Here is a 17,369-nt window from a genome sequence, read left to right as displayed (position 1 = left end):
ATTCTTGAAATGACAAAATTATAGGAATGAAGAACACATTAGTGGTTACCAAGTTTGCAGCTGTGAGGAGGCAATATGAAGAATTCGTTAGTGAAATGTTCTATATCTTAACTGTATCAGTGTCAATATCCTGGCTGTGATACTGTGCTACAGTTTTGCAATATCTATTTCCATTGATGGAAAATGGGTAAATGGGTACATGGGATTTCACTATCATTTCTTAACAATTTCATGTGACTCAGTATTTATCTCAAAATAAAAAAAATATATCTTGGCTGGGTGCGGTGGCTCACACCTGTAATCCTAGCACTTTGGGAAGCCGAGGCAGGGGGATCATTTGAGGTCAGGAGTTCAAGACCAGCCTGGCCAACATGGTGAAACCCTGTCTCTACTAAAAATACAAAAAAATCAGCCAGGCTTACTGGCTGTAATCCCAGCTACTCAGAAGGCGGAGGCAGGAGAATTGTTTGAACCCGGGAAGCGGAGGTTGCAGTTAGCCGAGATTGCACCACTCACTCCAGCCTGGGTGACAGAGCTAAACTCCATCTCAAAAAAACAAACAAACAAACAAAAAAAACTTGAATTCCAGTTTCTGGTCTGACATGTAAGAAGCTAGAAGTTGCCACTCTATCCTAACAATAATTAAAAAGCTGAACTAAAAAATCAATAACTCTTTTAGATGTGTAAGAGAGGTAAGGTCAAGGGCAAACTACTCTCCCTAAGACTGCAGGGACCAGAACGCAAATGCTCAGAAGTAGCTTGCTGGAGGAGAAACCCATGAGCTGAAACCTCTATGGGAACCCAGTGCCAAGATAGGGAACCCAGAACTGTAACTGAAAAATTGCTGGAGGTTCAGAGTGGACAAGTCTGAGAATAAAAATGTCAGGGGGACCCAATCACTGGGGACCCTCACACTTATGATTTTTACCTCTAGGAGCTCAACCAGGTTCTCAGTGATATCTGAGAAAAATCCCCTTGTGCTTCCATCAGAGGGAGAGGAAAAGGAACCATTTTGAAATATGCCAGAGCATTCTGTTCTTAGCAAGGTCTGCCCTTGGGAGAAACTACTTAACCAGAGCCAAACCTTCTGAGGTTTTATCTGAGCCTAACTGACCTGCAGGAAGAGAAATAGCCAGTTCCAGTCAGATCTACCCTTCCACGTGGAAGGAGGAGTGGGCTCCTCAACTCCAGCCCACTTTAGCCATCCTGTTCCACTGAAGAAGGAGAAAAACCCTGAGAAACACTTGTGAAGTTCACAGTCCAGAGCACAGGCTCACTCAAAGACTGAGAGCTACTCATAGGACTATAGAACACTTCCCCTCCTGAACTCCTTACTACATTATTAAAGGCCTATTTACAGGCCAGATGCGATGGCTCATGCCTGTAATCCCAGCATTTTGGGAGGCTGAGGCGGGCAGATCATGGTGTCAGGAGTTCGAAGCCAGCCTGGCCAACATGGTGAAACCCCATCTCTACTAAAAATACAAAAATTAGCTGGATGTGATGGCGGGCACCTGTAATCCCAGCTACTCAGGAGGCTGAGGCAGGAGAATCGTTTGAATTCAGGAGGCGGAGGTTGCAGTGAGCTGAGATTGCACTACTGCACTCCAGCCTGGGCGACAGGGCAAGACTCCGTCTCAAAAACAAATAAACAAAAGCTTATTTACAGCAGTTCTTTTTACCTGGTACATGATGTCTGACTATCCAGAAAAAGTTAACAGGCATACTAAAAGCCAAGAAACAAAAAACCACCAAAACCCATAATTTGAAAAGGTAGAACAAGCATCAGAACCACATATGAGAGGAATACTGGAATAATGAGACTGGGAATTTAAAATAACTATGACTGAGGCCAGGCGAGGTAACTCACTCCTGTAATTCCAGCAATCTGGGAGGCTGAGGTGGGAGGACTGCTTGAGCCCAGGAATTCAAGCTTGCGCAACAAAGTGAGACCCCAGTCTCTACAAATAATAAAACTAGCCAGGCATGGTAGCATGTGCCTGTGGTCCAGCTACTTGGGAGAGGTGGGATGATCACTTGAGCTTGGGAGATTGTAGCTGCAGTGAGCAGTGATCATGCCACTGTACTCCGGCCTAGGTAACAGAGCAAGACCCTGTCTCAAAAAATAAAATAACTATGACTAATATGCTAAAGGATCTAATGGATAAAGTAGATGGCAAGAACAGCCAGACTACGGAAGACGAAAGATGGAAGTTCCAAGAACCAAAAATAAATACTACTCATTAAAAACACTGTGACAGATATGAAGAATGTCTTTGAGGCCCCTATTAGTAGACTGTACATGGCCGAGGAAATAATCTCTGAATCTGAGGATATCTCAACAGAAACCTCCAAAACTGAAAAGCAAAGAAAACAAAGACTGAAAAATACAGAACACAATATCCAAGGACTATGGGACAACTACAAAAGATGTAACATGCACATAATGAGACTAGAAGGAGGAGAGAAAGGAACACAAGTAATATTTGAAACAATAATGACTGAGAATTTCCCCCAAATTAATGTCAGACACCAAACCACAGATCTAGGAAGCTCAAGAAGACACCAAGCAGGATAAATAATAAAAACAAACAAAAAACTATACCTAAACATATCATTTTGAGACTACAGAAAAACAAAAATAAAAAACCTTGAGACAAGCCAGAGGGGAAAAAACACCGTACCCATAGAAAAACAAAGATAAGAAAGCTGATTTTTAGGATCATGTAAGCAAGGAGAGAGTGCAGTGAAATATTTAAAGTGCAGGAAGAAAAAAAATCACTAACCTAGAACTCTGTGCAAAGTTATCCTTCAAAAGCGAAGGAGAAATAAAGACTTTACTGAACAAAAATTGAGGGAATTTGTTGCAAGTAGACCTTTCTTGCAAGAAATGTTCAAAGAAGTTCCTTAGGAGGAAAATGATATAGGTCAGAAACACGGATCTACATAAAGAAAAGAAGAGCACTGAAGAAGGAACAAGTAAAGATAACTTTAGTTTTCCTTACTCCTAATTGATCTAACAGATAACACTGTAAACCAGAAAGTATCTGAGACAAGCATCAGTCAATTTAAAAAGTTTATTTTGCCGAGGTTGTGGCTATGTGCCCATGACACAGCCTCAGGAGGTTCTGATGACATGTGCCCAAGGTAGTCGGGGCACAGCATGGTTTTATACATTTTAGGAATACAGGAGACATCAATCACTATATGTAAGATGTACATTGGTTTGGTCTGGAAAGGTGGGACAACTTCAAGTGGGGCGGGGATTTCCAGGTCATAGGTAGATAAGAGACAAACGGTTTTATTCTTTTGAGTTTTTGATGAGCCTTTCACTGAATACACAATTTACAGGAATAGTCTCTTATGACTTAGAATGGCTTAGTGAAGCAATAGGGCAAATGTTTAAATGTATGTTGCAAAGTTGTAGGATACAAGATTAATATGCAAAAGTCAGTTTCTTTTCTATATATCAGCAATGAACAAGTGGAATTTGAAATTAAAAACACATATCCAATTATATTAGCACCCCCAAAATGAAATACTTAGGTATAAATCAAACAAAATATGTACAAGATCTATATAAGGAAAACCGTGAAACTGATGAGAGAAGTCAAAAAACAACAAAATAAATATAGAGATTTCATGTTCATGGAGGAGAAGACTCAATACTATAAAGATGTCAGTTCTGGCCGGGCGCGGTGGCTCACGCTTGTAATCCCAGCACTTTGGGAGGCCGAGGCGGGCGGATCACGAGGTCAGGAGATCGAGACCACGGTGAAACCCCGTCTCTACTAAAAATACAAAAAATTAGCCGGGCGTGGTGGCGGGCGCGGTGGCGGGCGCCTGTAGTCCCAGCTACTTGGAGAGGCTGAGGCAGGAGAATGGCGTGAACCCGGGAGGCGGAGCTTGCAGTGAGCCGAGATTGCGCCACTGCACTCCAGCCTGGGCGACAGAGCGAGACTCCGTCTCAAAAAAAAAAAAAAAAGATGTCAGTTCTTCCCAACTGAACTACACATTCAACGCAATGCCAATCAAAATCCCAGGAAATTATTTTGTGGATATTGGAAAATTGACTCTATAGTTTAAATGAGGCCAGGTGCAGCAGCTCACGCCTATAATCTCAGCACTTTGGGAGGCCGAGGTGGGTGGATCACGAGGTCAGGAGTTTGAGACCAGCCTGGCCAACATGGTGAAACCCCATCTCTACTAAAATACAAAAATTAGCTGGGCATGGTGGCGGATGCCTGTAATCCCAGCTACTGGGGAAGCTGAGGCAGGAGAATTGCTTGACCCAGGAAGCAGAGGTTGCAGTGAGCCAACATGGTGCCACTGCACTCCAGCATGGGCAACAGAACAAGACTCTGTCTCAAAAAAAAAACTTTAAATGGAAGAGCAAAAGACTCAGAACAGGCTGGGTGTGATGGCTCATGCCTGTAATTCCAGCACTTTGGGAGGCTGAGGCAGGAGGATCACTTGAGGCTGGGAGCTTGAGACCAGCCTGGGCAACATAGCAAGATCCCATCTCTACAAAAAAATATAAAAAATCAGCTGGGCACAATGGTGTGCACCTGTAGTTCTGTAGTTCTAGCTACTCAGGAAGCTGAAGTGGGAGGATTGCTTGAGCCCAGAAGGTTGAGGCTGCAGTGAGCCATGATCGTGCCACTGCACCCCAGCCTGGGCAACAGAGCAAGACCTTGTCTCAACAACGAAAAAGACTCAGAATAGCCAACTCAGTATTGAAATGGAAGAACAAAGTCAGAGGAGTAACACTACCCAACTTCGAGACATCCTTTCAAGCTACAATAATCAAGACAGTGTGATATTGGTGAAAGACAAATAGAGTGGAATAGAATAGAAAGCCCGGAAATAGACCCACATAAATATAGTTAACTGCTCTTTGACAAAGGAGCAAAAGCACTATAATGGAGAAAAGACAATCTCTTCACAAATGGTACTGAAGCACTTGGACATCCACATGCAAAAAAGAAAAAATGAATCTAGACACAAACCTTACACCCTTCACAGAAGTTAAGTCAAAATGTGTCACATGCAGAACTATAAAACTCCTGGAAGACAATATAGGAGAAAATCTAGATGATCTTGGGTTTGGCAGTGACTATACAGTTGTTAACACCAAAGGCATGATACATGAAAAAAACAATTGACAAGCTGGGCATAATTAAAGAATTTAAATTAAATAACTAAAACTAAAAGCCTCTAATTTGTGAAAGACACTGTCAAGAGAATGAAAACACAAGCCACAGACTAGAGAAAATATTTGCAGAAGACAGATAAAGGACTGTTTTCCAAAACATACAAAGAACTCTTAAAATTCAACAATGGGAGCCGGGAGCGGTGGCTCACGCCTGTAATCCCAGCACTTTGGGAGGCTGAGGTGGGCGGATCACCTGAGGTCGGGATTTCAAGACCAGCCTGACTAACATGGAGAAACCTCATCTCTACTAAAAAAAAAAATACAAAAATTAGCCAGGCATGGTGGTGCATGCCTGTAATCCCAGCTACTTGGGGGGCTGAGGCAGGAGAATCGCTTGAACCAGGGAGGCAGAGGTTGCAGTGAGCGGAGATCATGCCATTGCACTCCAGCCTGGGCAACAAGAGCGAAACTCCGTCTCAAAAAAAAAAAATTCAACAATAGGAACACAACCCAATTTAAGAATGGGCCAGAGACCTTAACAGACACCTCACCAAAGACAATATACAAATGGTCAATAAGCATATGAAAAGATACTACACATCAAGCCAGGCATGGTGGCTCACGCCTGTAATCCCAGTATTTTGGGAGGCCAAGGCGGGCATCACCTGAGGTCAGGAGTTCGAGACCAGCCTGCTAACATGGCGAAACCCCATTTCTACTAAAAATACAAAAAATTAGCCGGGTGTGGTGGCACATGCCTGTAATCCCAGCTACTTGGGAGGCTGAGGCAGGAGAATCGCTTGAATCTGGGAGGCAGAGGTTGCAGTGAGCTGAGATCACACCATTGCACTCCAGCTTGGGCAACAAAAGTGAAACTCTGTCTCAAAAAAAAAAGAATACAAGGAAAATTTGACCGGAAAACTATACAGTTTACAACATTAATTAAATATTACAATCTTAGAGGAGAGGAGAAACAAAAATCTCATTAAATGCTTAAAAGGGAAACTGATAAAATTTGAAGTAGATTTTCTTAAAACTTGAGAAGAGTAAAATTAGGATGAGTAAATTAGGGTTGACAAACTACTAGAAGGAAACTTTTTGTTTTTATTATGGAAATTTTAAAACAAAATAGAATGAAACATAGAATAGTATTAAGTAAAAAAGAATATAACAAAAAATAGTATAATGAAACTCCGTGTGCCTATCACTCAGATTTAACAATTGTCAGTTTATAGCCAATCTTTTCTCATCCAAAACCCCACCCCTACTCCTTTACCCCCATCTATTGGATTATTTTGAAGGCAATCCCAGACACTATATCGCTTGATAGACTTATCACTAAAAATACAAAAATTAGCCAGGCGTGGTGGTGTGTGCCTGTAGTCCCAGCTACTCGGGAGGCTGAGGTGGGAAGATCACATGAGCCCAGGAGGTGGAGGTTGCAGTGAGCCAACATTATACACCACTGCATTCCAGCCTGGGCAGCAGAGTAAGACCCTCTATCAAAAAAATTAAAATAAAAACAAAAAAGTTAATGGAAATAAAAGGCCCACCAAGTGCTCAACATTTAATTAAAATAGACCTACATCATGGCACATCATAAAATTTCAAGATACTGAGGTCAAAAGATCTCATAAGCTTCCAGAAAGGAAAGAAACAGGTTTCAGACAAAAGATTAAGAATTAGAATGGCACTGTAACTCTCAGTAGCAACTCTAGAAGCTGAAAGACAATGAAGCAATGCCTCAAAATTCTCCCATCCAAGTACTAACCAGGCCCGACCCTGCTTAGCTTCTGAGATCAGATGATATCAGGCACGTTCAGGGTGGTATGGCTGTAGATGCAATGCCTCAAAATTCTAAGGGAGAATTATTTTCAACCTGCAATTCTATACCTGGTTATGTTCTCAATAAAATAGAAGGCTAGAACAAAAACCTCTCAAAGAGTCTCTGAAAATTATTTCAATGCACCCTTTCTCAGGAAGGTACTGCAGGACATGTTCCCCCCAAATTAAGAAGTAATTCATGAGAGAGAAACAAGAGATGCTTCCATGACAGGAAACAAGAGATCCAATACAACAGAAAAGTGAGGGGAATCCCTGGGATAATGAAGAAGAAAAATCTCCAAACCAAAAGTGAACCACAGGCATAGAGAATAAACTGTCCATTGATGATTGACTGGAATACAAAAGATAAGAGAGGAAGAAGAATCTAGGATTACTTCTAGGGTTCTGACTTGAACAACTTGGTGAAGCAGCATGTAATTAGGTAAGAAACATCAGAAGAGCAGGTATAAGAGCAGGTATGTTTTTGGACGTGGTGAGCCTGAGTGGAGATGGTGAATACACAGTTACCTAGGCACAGCATTGACATTTAGGCTACAGATACAGAGTTACATGCTGTCAGTGTAAAGATGGGAACCTAAGTCCCCAAAGTGGAAAAGATCACCAGGAACAAAGTATAGAATGAAAAGAAGTATAGCATGAAAAAAAAAGGGCCTAGGATAGAGCCCTGAAAACACCCAGATTTAAGGGTGAGGCAGAGGAGGAGCTAGCAAAGGAGGGGCCGGGGAGTCAGGAAGAAAATGAGGAGAAGGGGAGGGATCATGACACCCTAGAGAAGAGACTGCTTCAAGAAGGATGGCATGTTCAATAATTAAGGAAGAAAAAGAGTTTAAAGCATCCAGTGGATCTAGTGACAGGGAAGTCACTAGTAATAAGAGCAATAATCTTTGCATATTAGATTATCAAAGATGAAAAATATTTGATAGTTACCAGATATTAAAGAAGTGGCACCGTCATATGTTGTTGGTAGAAATGTAAACAAGTACCACATTTTTTATAAGCAATTTGGGAACACCTATCAAATATAAAATATGCATAAACTTTGACCCAGAGATTCTTTCACATATGCCACCGAAATACCGGTACAAGTGCGCAAAGTACAAGAATGTTCAAAGCAGGTCGGGTGCACTGGCTCACACCTGTAATCCCAGCACTTTGGTAGGCCAAGGCGGGTGGATCACTTGAGGTCAGGAGTTGGGAGACCAGCCTGGCCAACATGGCGAAACCCTGTATCTACTAAAAATACAAAAATTAGCCAGGCATGGTGGCACACGCCTGTAATCCCAGCTACTCGCGAGGCTGAGGCACTTGAATCACTTAAACCCGGGAGGCAGAGGTTGCAGTGAGCTGAGATCGTGCCACTGCACTCCAGCCTGGGTAACAGAGCAAGACTGTCTCAAAAAATAAAATTAAAAAAAAAAAAGAATGTCAAAGCAGCCTGTAATGCAAAATTGGGGATGGGAGGAGGAACTACATCTCTATCAAGTGGAGACAGGGTGAATAAATTTAACGAAATAAATGTGTCCGGTGGACACCTAGGTAGCTGCTCATAAATGAAGTGGCTATGATTGTACTAACATAGAATGCTAGCTGTGATACAGTAAGTAAAAAAGCAGAATATATAGTTCCCATGTGTCTAACACTATAGGAATAGATATGCATATACATTATAACAATATAAATGTTTGTAAATGCACAGATAAAAATATAAAAACTGTTAGAGGTGAAATCTATGAAACGGGATTTGGAAGGCAAAGGATGGCATTTACTTTTCTACTAGTTGAAATTCTTTACAAAAAGCTATGATTTTTATCAATATTTAAAGAGAACATGAAAGGATAAAAGAAGAAAAGCATTAACTGAGAGAAGAGTCTGGGAGAAATGAGAATGGCCAGCTGTCTAATGCCTTACCTTTCCCCACACAAGTTCTTGCCATAGGCTTTGCTGACAAAATCTGTTAATTGAAACTTTGGGCAAGATGCTGTGTCTTTCCCACAGTCTTCAAAGTGCACGGAGAGAAAGAGTTCACTCAGAAGCTGCAGCACTTGGGAGTGGGCCATGTTTCTTGCTGTGCATATGTTTAGGGCCGCATAGAACACTCCCTCCAACCACTTGATATTGAGGATTATTCCCCCTACACATCAATGAGAAGGTAAATACCAGTTAGCACCACCAAAAATGAGTTGCAGAGAACCTAGAATAAACCCCTGACAGTGAATAGCCACCTTTTTTCCAAGACAGATTGGTAATATGAACCACGAGATAAGCAAACATTCCTTCCTGAGCCACAAGCACTACTTGTGCCCTTTATAACACATCGTGTGTTGACCATCCCAAAGGTGGACAGATACGACTAATGTGGACATTGCTAATGGCAAAAAGTGTCTCTGGAATATTGTTGCTAATATGGAGAAGGAACTGGGGAAAACTGCAAGATTAGAACAGGGAAAAGCCATTTTAGTCCAATATTACATCCTCCTATTGAAATAAGCTATCTCCTCTTTTGGTTTTAATTTGTCCTTAAGAAGTCCAAATAATCAAGCTTCTTAGCTCTTCCTAAGTAGCTCTCGTGCAGTACCTTGTGCCTTACACACACACACATACAGATTGATTTAATAAGATAGCAATGGGCCAACAGGAAAGTAATTTTCAAAAGAATGCCAGAAATATGTTGAGCCATGACCAGCAGGACTGTAGGGACAGGTAGCTTGAAGAATCGTAGGATCTTGGAGAGCAGCTACGACTTCCTTATTGGCCCCCCAGACGCTGACAGAATCTTCACCATACTGATACTGAGGCCGCAAGATATTGGTGTGGTTCAACAGTAGTTTCAGCCTGGAAGTAAAGCCAAGACAGGGAGTGCAATGCCAGGACTGGAATAAATGACCACATAACCCACTGTGTTTACATCCAACCTCATCAACAGACTCCCCCGCACAGCTCAGAGATAAATTGCGGGTCTGGGTCTGTGCTGAGAGCACTAATTAACTGGACTGTTCATCCACCTAACAAATCCTTTTTTTTTTTTTTTTTTTTTGAGACGGAGTCTCGCGCTGTCGCCCAGGCTGGAGTGCAGTGGCGCAATCTCGGCTCACTGCAAGCTCCGCCTCCCGGGTTCACGCCATTCTCCTGCCTCAGCCTCTCCGAGTAGCTGGGACTACAGGCGCCCGCCACCACGCCCGGCTAATTTTTTTGTATTTTTAGTAGAGATGGGGTTTCACTGTGGTCTCGATCTCCTGACCTCATGATCCGCCCGCCTCGGCCTCCCAAAGTGCTGGGATTACAAGCGTGAGCCACCGCACCCGGCCTACAAATCCTTACTTATTGAATGTTATGTGCTAGGCACTGGGCTAGAAACTAAGTGTGCAGAAATAATATTTGTCACATACTTGCAGTAACTTCATGTTATTGACCGATGGTTTCTCTTCTCATTGATGCACCAGGAGAATACTTCAGTGTTCAAGTAATGGGAGTAAATGTTCTATTGCAATTTTAAACCTTTGTACAGCAATAAAAATGGTTTGTGGGTACTATTTGTGGGTAAGTAGGGAAGTTACGAAAAAGATTGGCTAACTATGTTCTTCTACAGATAAAGCTGCTTCCTCCTTATTACTGGAAACGACCAACTCTAAGAGATAGGGGCTACAGTGGAGGTGGGAGGAAGAAGTCAGAGATAAGGAGACAGAGCAGTTGTGCCAGTTCCGTTCTCACCCTAACAAGATACCTGGGTAATGGGATGGCAGCTACAAAGCTGTACACAATGCTGGTCTTCTCAAGGCTGGTGTGAATTTCTACGCAGATATTAGGCAGCTGAGACGGCAAGCAGCAGAGGAATATCACGTCGGCCCAACTCACCAGATCAGCATTATGGTAAAAGCATTTGATTCCCAGCTTCTGGAGCTCACCTGGGAGGGATAAAGGAAGACAGGAAGAGCACAGTACTAAGGAGTTTGACCTGAACATCAACTATGGGGAGAGGGTGATCATTATTTTACCTCAGTAAATCAACCCATCTTATTGCTCCATAAATCAGAAGATGTTCCTTCCTACAGACCTTCTAAAAGCCATGCAGCAATGCCCTAACTCTATTACTAAAGCAGCAGTAGTACTTGAAATTATAATTCATCTTTGTTTTTTTTTTTTTTTTTGAGACGGAGTCTCGCTCTGATGCCCAGGCTGCAGTACACTAGCGTAATCTCGGCTCACTGCAACTTCCGCCTCCCGGGTTCAAGCAATTCTCCTGCCTCAGCCGCTCGAGTAGCTGAGATTACAGGCACGCGCCACACGCCCAGTTAGTTTTTGTATTTTTAGTAGAAACGGGGTTTCACTATGTTGGCCAGGCTGGTCTCAAACTCCCAACCTCAGATGATTCACCCATCTCGTCCGCCCAAAGTGCTGGGATTACAGGCGTGAGCCACCACGCCTGGCCTATAATTCATCTTTATCTTACTTTTAGATCAAGTGCTAGAATTTTTCTGATTTTTTTTAAGACAGGGTCTTGCTCTGTCACCTGTGGTGTGATCACAGCTTACTATAGCCTCAACTTACTGAGCTCAAGGGATCCTCCCGCCTCAGCCTCCCAAGTAGCTGGGACCACTGGTGAGTGTGACCATGCCCAGCTAATTTTTTTATTTTGTGTAGAGACAAGGTCTTACTATGTTGCCTAGGCTGGCCTCAAACCCCAGGACTCAAGTGATCCTCTCACCTCCACCTCCCAAAGTCCTGGGATTACAGGCATGAGCCATTGTGTGCTGCCCAGACTTTCTTTAAGAAAGAAAAAAATCTCAGAGAAGCCTTTTACTCCAATGTATTGCAGGATAACCATGTGTCAGATAATGTACAAAGTACCTTACAGTTTCTAAGGTGTAACTCCCACAAGGACCTTATGAAGCAGAAACGAGTAGCAGTCCCATTTTACAGATGAGGAGACTGAGGATTCAAGAAGTTATATGACTTGTCCAAAGTTACAGAGCTGCTGGCTTGAGGTGGTGGAAAAGACTGGGAGAGTGGAAGGTATAAATCAGAGGCTGAGAGGAGTTTGCAAAGATTTAACAGTTTCGGTAAAGTATATACAAATTGATTTTATTAGGATATTTATAAATGAGGAAAGACTGATAACTCATGTAGTTGCATAAAAACACTCACTGGTAGTTAATTTTTTTTTTTTTTTTGGCTAGAGATGGGATCTCACTATGTTATCCAGGCTGGTTTCCAACTCCTGGCTTCAAGTGATCCTCCTGCCATAGCCTCCCAAAGTGCTGGGATTATGGGCATGAGGCAATATGGATTTTCAAAAGTATAAACCTAAAGTGTACACTCACATCTGGTGGTATGTCATAAATGTCATTGGAAAGCAGAATATAACAGACATTGGAGAGTGACTTCTTATGTTAACCACTGAGAGTACATGGCAAATGTAATGCTGAGGTTATCTAGATACTGATAAACCTGGAAGAAAGACAGATGATTTGGTTTGGCTCTGTGCCCCCACCCAAATCTCATCTCGAACTGTAATCCCCACGTGTCAAGGGAGGGACCTGGTGTGAGGTGATTGGATCATGGGGGCAGTTTCCCCCATGCTGTTCTCATGATAGTGAGGGAGTTCTCATGAGAGCTGATGGTTTAAACATGGCACTTTCCCCTGTGTGCTCTCTCCTCCCGCCTTGTGAAGAAGGTACTTGCTTCTCCTTCACCTTCCACCATGATTGTAAGTTTCCTGAGGCCTCCACAGCCATGCAGAACTATGAGTCAATTAAAACTCTTTTGTTTATAAATTACCCAGTCTCAGACAGTATCTTTATAGCAGTTCTAATACAACAGGACAAAGTTTAGAAAACAGGCATATCTATCATTCTCTCTTGCGGTGTTCTCATTCTTTTCATGTGCATAGAAGCTGATGTTGAGCATTTTGAATTCTTGTTTCCTTACACAACACATAGTGATATTTTACAACTATAATTTTATTCTAATAAATATATTGCTTCGCAAAGAATATATGTACTTTGTTGAAATATCACATGTATTAGTCCTATTGATGGGATAAAGAAATATACCTTGAGTGGTAAGAATTTTTTTTTTTTTTTTTTTTTTGAGACAGAGTCTTGCTCTGTCATCCAGGCTGGAGTGCGTGGTGCAATTTTGGCTCGCTGCAACTTCTGCCTCCTGGGTTCAAGCAATTCTCATTCCTCCCCTGTAGCTGGGATTCAAAGGTATGTACCTTAGCAGAGATGGGGTTTCGTCATGTTGGCCAGGCTGGTCTCAAACTCCTGGACTCAAGTGATCCACATGACTCAGCCTCTCAAAGTGCTGGAATTACCGGCATGAGCCACCACGCCCAGTTGGTAAGTTTTTTTTTTAGTTTCCTCAGGAATATAGGAAAAAAGAAAATGGCCAGGTGTGGTGACTCACTTCTGTAATACCAGCACTTTCAGAAGGTGAGGTGGGAGGACTGGTTGAGCCTAGCAGTTTAAGACTAGCCTCGGCATTAGAGTGACACCGTCTCTATTTATAAACCAAAAAAAAAGAAAAAAATAAACCTGGGCACTGTGGCTCACACCTATATCCCAGCACTTTGGGAGGCTAAGGCAAGTGGATCACTTGAGGCCAGGAGTTCGAGACCAGCTTGGCCATGGCAAAACCCCGTCTCTACTAAAATATTATACAAAAATTAGTTGGGCATGGTGGTGTGTGCCTGTAATCCCAGGTATGTGAGGGGCTGAGGCATGAGAATCACTTGAGCTTGGGAGGCAGGGAGGTTGTAATGAGCCGAGATCATGCCACTACACTCCAGGTGACAAAGTGAGACTCTGTCTCAAAATAAATACATACATACATATATAAATACATAAATAAAGTAAGTAAGAAAAATACGGGCACTCCAACAGAAAAAATGGTCAGAAACAACTCAAAAAAATATGACACAGTAATAAACCTAAGAAAATAAAACTCTTCTAGTGATTAATGAAAGACATATTAATACAAGAAAACAATTTAAAGCATATTAAAATGGTGATGTTAAAAATGATCCCAGCACTGACCAGGGTGTAGTGAAATGGGTGTTCTTATGCAATGTTGGTAAAAAAAAGTATACCTGAAAACCTTTTGGGAGGTCAATTTGAAAAAATACATTAGAAGTTTCTTTAAATATTAAAGATATACCTACCACATGACCTAGCCATTTCACTGCCAGGTATTTACCCAAGAAAAATGAAAGTAGTTGCCCACATGAACACTTATATACATGTATTCATGGCAGCTTTATTTGTAATAGCCAGAAACTGGAAACAGCCTAAGTCAACCAAATAAATAAACCGTGGAATAATCATGCAGGGAAATACTACTCAGAAATAAAAAAGGATATTGATACATTAAAAACTTGGATATATTTCAGCTGGGCATGGTGGCTCACGCCTGTAATCCCAGCACTTTGGGAGGCTGAGGTGGGAGGATCACTTGAGGTCAGGAGTTGGAGACCAGCCTGGCCAACATGATGAAACCCCATCTCTATTAAAAATACAAAAAATTAGCCAGGCATGGTGGTGAGCGCATGTAATCCCAACTACTTGGGAGGCTGGGGCAGGAGAATCGCTTGAACCCGGGAGACGGAGGTTGCAGTGAGCCGAGATCACACCACTGCACTCCAGCATGGGCGACAGAGTGAGACTCTGTTTCAAAAAAAAAAAAACAACTTGGATATATTTCAAACAAATTATGCAGTGTGAAAGAAGTTAGACTAAAAAAACACTACGAACTGTATGATTCCATTTATATAAAATTCTAGAAAATGCACACTAATCTATGGTGACAGAAATCAGATTGTTGGTTTCATGGGTGGAGAGCTTCAGGGAAGTGGACAGAAAGGGATTACCAAAGACAAGTGGCAACTTTTGGGGGTGATGGGATACATTCATTACCTTGTGATGGTTTCACAGGTGTATACATGTCAAAACATCAAATTGTACTCTTTTAACTGTGTGCCATTTATTGTATAGAAATAATATTTTAGGGCCGGGCGCAGTGGCTCACGCCTGTAATCCCAGCACTTTGAGAGGCCAAGGCAGGCAAATCACCTGAGGTCAGGAGTTCAAGACCAGCCTGGCTAACATGGTGAAACCCCATCTCTACTAAAAATACAAAAAAATTAGCTGGTTGTGGTGGCATATGCCTGTAATTCCAGCTACTCAGGAGGCTGAGGAGGGAGAATTGCTTGAACCCAGGAGGCAGAGGTTGCAGTGAGCTGAGATCATGCTCTCCACGATCTGTACTCCAGCCTAGGTGACAGAGCAAGACTCAGTCTAAAAAAAAAAAAAAAAAAAAATTTAATAAAGCTGTACCAATTCTTTGACCTAATAACTTTATTTGGAAAATTATGTACAAGGAAGTTCAACTAAATAAGGCATAGTTACATAAATTATAGTACATCCATACTTTGGGATACTATACAACCTTAAAATCTTTTTTTTTACATTAATCTCTTACTAATATAATTAAAATTTTAAATCCTGAGATGAAAACAGAAAAGAAGAATGGTGTAGGGTGTCTAGTGGTCTTAGCCACTGCTGGGCACAACTACAAAGTCTGTGCATCCAAACACCAGGTACAGCAAGCACACTCTGCTAGGGAGATGCAAGGGAGTGTACTCAAAGCCTGCTGGGGTAACCTTCTACTGTGGGAAAGTGGAGGGGCTTAAAATCATTATTTCTTATTGATTGATTGATTGAGACAGAGTCTCACTCTGTTGCTGAGGCTGGAGTGCAATGATGCGATCTCACCTCACTGCAAGCTCCGCCTCCTGGGTTCAAGTGATTTGCCTGCCTCAGCCGCCTGAGTAGCTGGGACTACAGGCGCCCACCACTACACCTGGCTAATTTTTGTATTTTTAGTAGAGACTGGGTTTCACCATGTTGGCCAGGCTGGTCTCAAACTCCTGACCTCAGGTGATCTGCCCACCTCGGCCTCCCAAAGTGCTGGGATTACAGGTGTGGACAAATCATTATTTCAAAAAATGTTAAACGATATGAGAATATGCTCATGATAACATTATGTAAAAAAAAACAGAATACAAACAACTATATACAGTGTCAATTACTGATATAATTAGAGAAGAAAAAACACAGGAAGGAAATGATAACCCGAGTAGATTATAGGTAGTTGTATCCTTCCTTAGAGACAAATTTTCTACAATATGCATATTATTTTACATTTTTTATTATTGAAGTGTAATTTACATATAATGCAAAACACAGATATGAAGTGTACAGTTTGATCAGTTTTGACAAAAGCATACACCCATTTAACCCATACCTCTCTCAAGATATAGAACATTTTCATCTCCCCAGAAAAAGTTGCTTTGGGACTTTCTCAGTCTATCTCCCAGAAGAAATCATTGTTCTGATTTCTATCACCATAAATGGAATCATTACAAAACTTTTTTTTTTTTTTGAGATGGAGTCTTATTCTGTTGCCAGGCTGGAGTGCAGTGGTGTGATCTCAGCTCACTGCAACCTCTGCCTCCTGGGTTCAAGCAATTCTCCTGCCTCAGCCTCCTGAGTAGCTGGGACTACAGGCATGCACCACCATGCCCAGCTAATTTTTGTATTTTTAGCAGAGACAGGGTTTCACTATGTTGGCCAGGATGGTCTCAATCTCTTGACCTCGTCATCTGCCCGCCTTGGCCTCCCAAAGTGCTGGGATTACAGGCGTGAGCCACTGCGCCCGACCACAAAACATTTTTTTAAAGTCAGTGAATGTCATTTTTAAAAATATAAGGCCAACTGCAAATGCCTGGAACTGTGTAACACCCAACCAGACCCTAACTGATTCAGTTAGAAGATCTGAACTCTGTATGGAAAGCTTCCCTGTATCAAAGATCCGGAAAGATACTTCACCACCAAGGGCACAGGGAGGAGACACGGATATAAAACACATACATGGAGAAAAAAGTTGCTTTAAAGAACAAGAGAGAAAGCCATGCTTCTAACCTTTCTTAGGGCCAGCAAGCTGAGAACTCCACACGCGGTATGCAAGGATTCCTCTTTGAAGGACCCTTTCAAAATGGCTTTGTTGACACCTACACAGCACAACCAAGCCCCCTTTCTACCACACACTGCTCCTCACCCAGAGTCTCTGGCCTCCGAGTGGAGATCCGCAGGCTTTCAGCAGGGATGGGGCCAAGCTGCAGCAGTGTGCCAGCCAGCTGCTTCCCAAGGTGGCCACCTCCAATGATGCCCACCTTAAACTCTTCAGGAGTGGCTGAATTAAGGGAGCCAATTGAGAGATGTCTGGAACTTTGATTCTCATTTAATGATGCTCTGGAGAATGAACACACAGACACGTACATAAATACATGCACACACTGTAGTTCTTTTTTTTT

At 42.2% G+C, this 17,369-nt stretch overlaps 1 protein-coding gene across 1 annotated transcript in view; it reads right to left on the bottom strand.

Annotated features, from left to right (window-relative positions):
• NOXRED1 (NADP dependent oxidoreductase domain containing 1) overlaps window positions 1–17,369 on the bottom strand; it is a 35,594-nt gene that overhangs the window by 3,259 nt on the left and 14,966 nt on the right. The window contains exons 3-6 of the mRNA XM_055288649.2: window positions 17,114–17,307; window positions 10,722–10,902; window positions 9,681–9,832; window positions 8,909–9,131 (exon numbers count right to left, since the gene is read on the bottom strand). Coding sequence (XP_055144624.2) covers window positions 8,909–9,131; window positions 9,681–9,832; window positions 10,722–10,902; window positions 17,114–17,307 — 750 coding nt within the window. The remainder of the gene's footprint in view (window positions 1–8,908; window positions 9,132–9,680; window positions 9,833–10,721; window positions 10,903–17,113; window positions 17,308–17,369) is intronic.

Source organism: Symphalangus syndactylus, chromosome 8 (genome assembly GCF_028878055.3).
Source record: "Symphalangus syndactylus isolate Jambi chromosome 8, NHGRI_mSymSyn1-v2.1_pri, whole genome shotgun sequence".
Classification (NCBI taxonomy): Eukaryota; Metazoa; Chordata; class Mammalia; order Primates; family Hylobatidae; genus Symphalangus; species Symphalangus syndactylus.
This window is presented reverse-complemented; position numbering and strand designations above follow the sequence as displayed.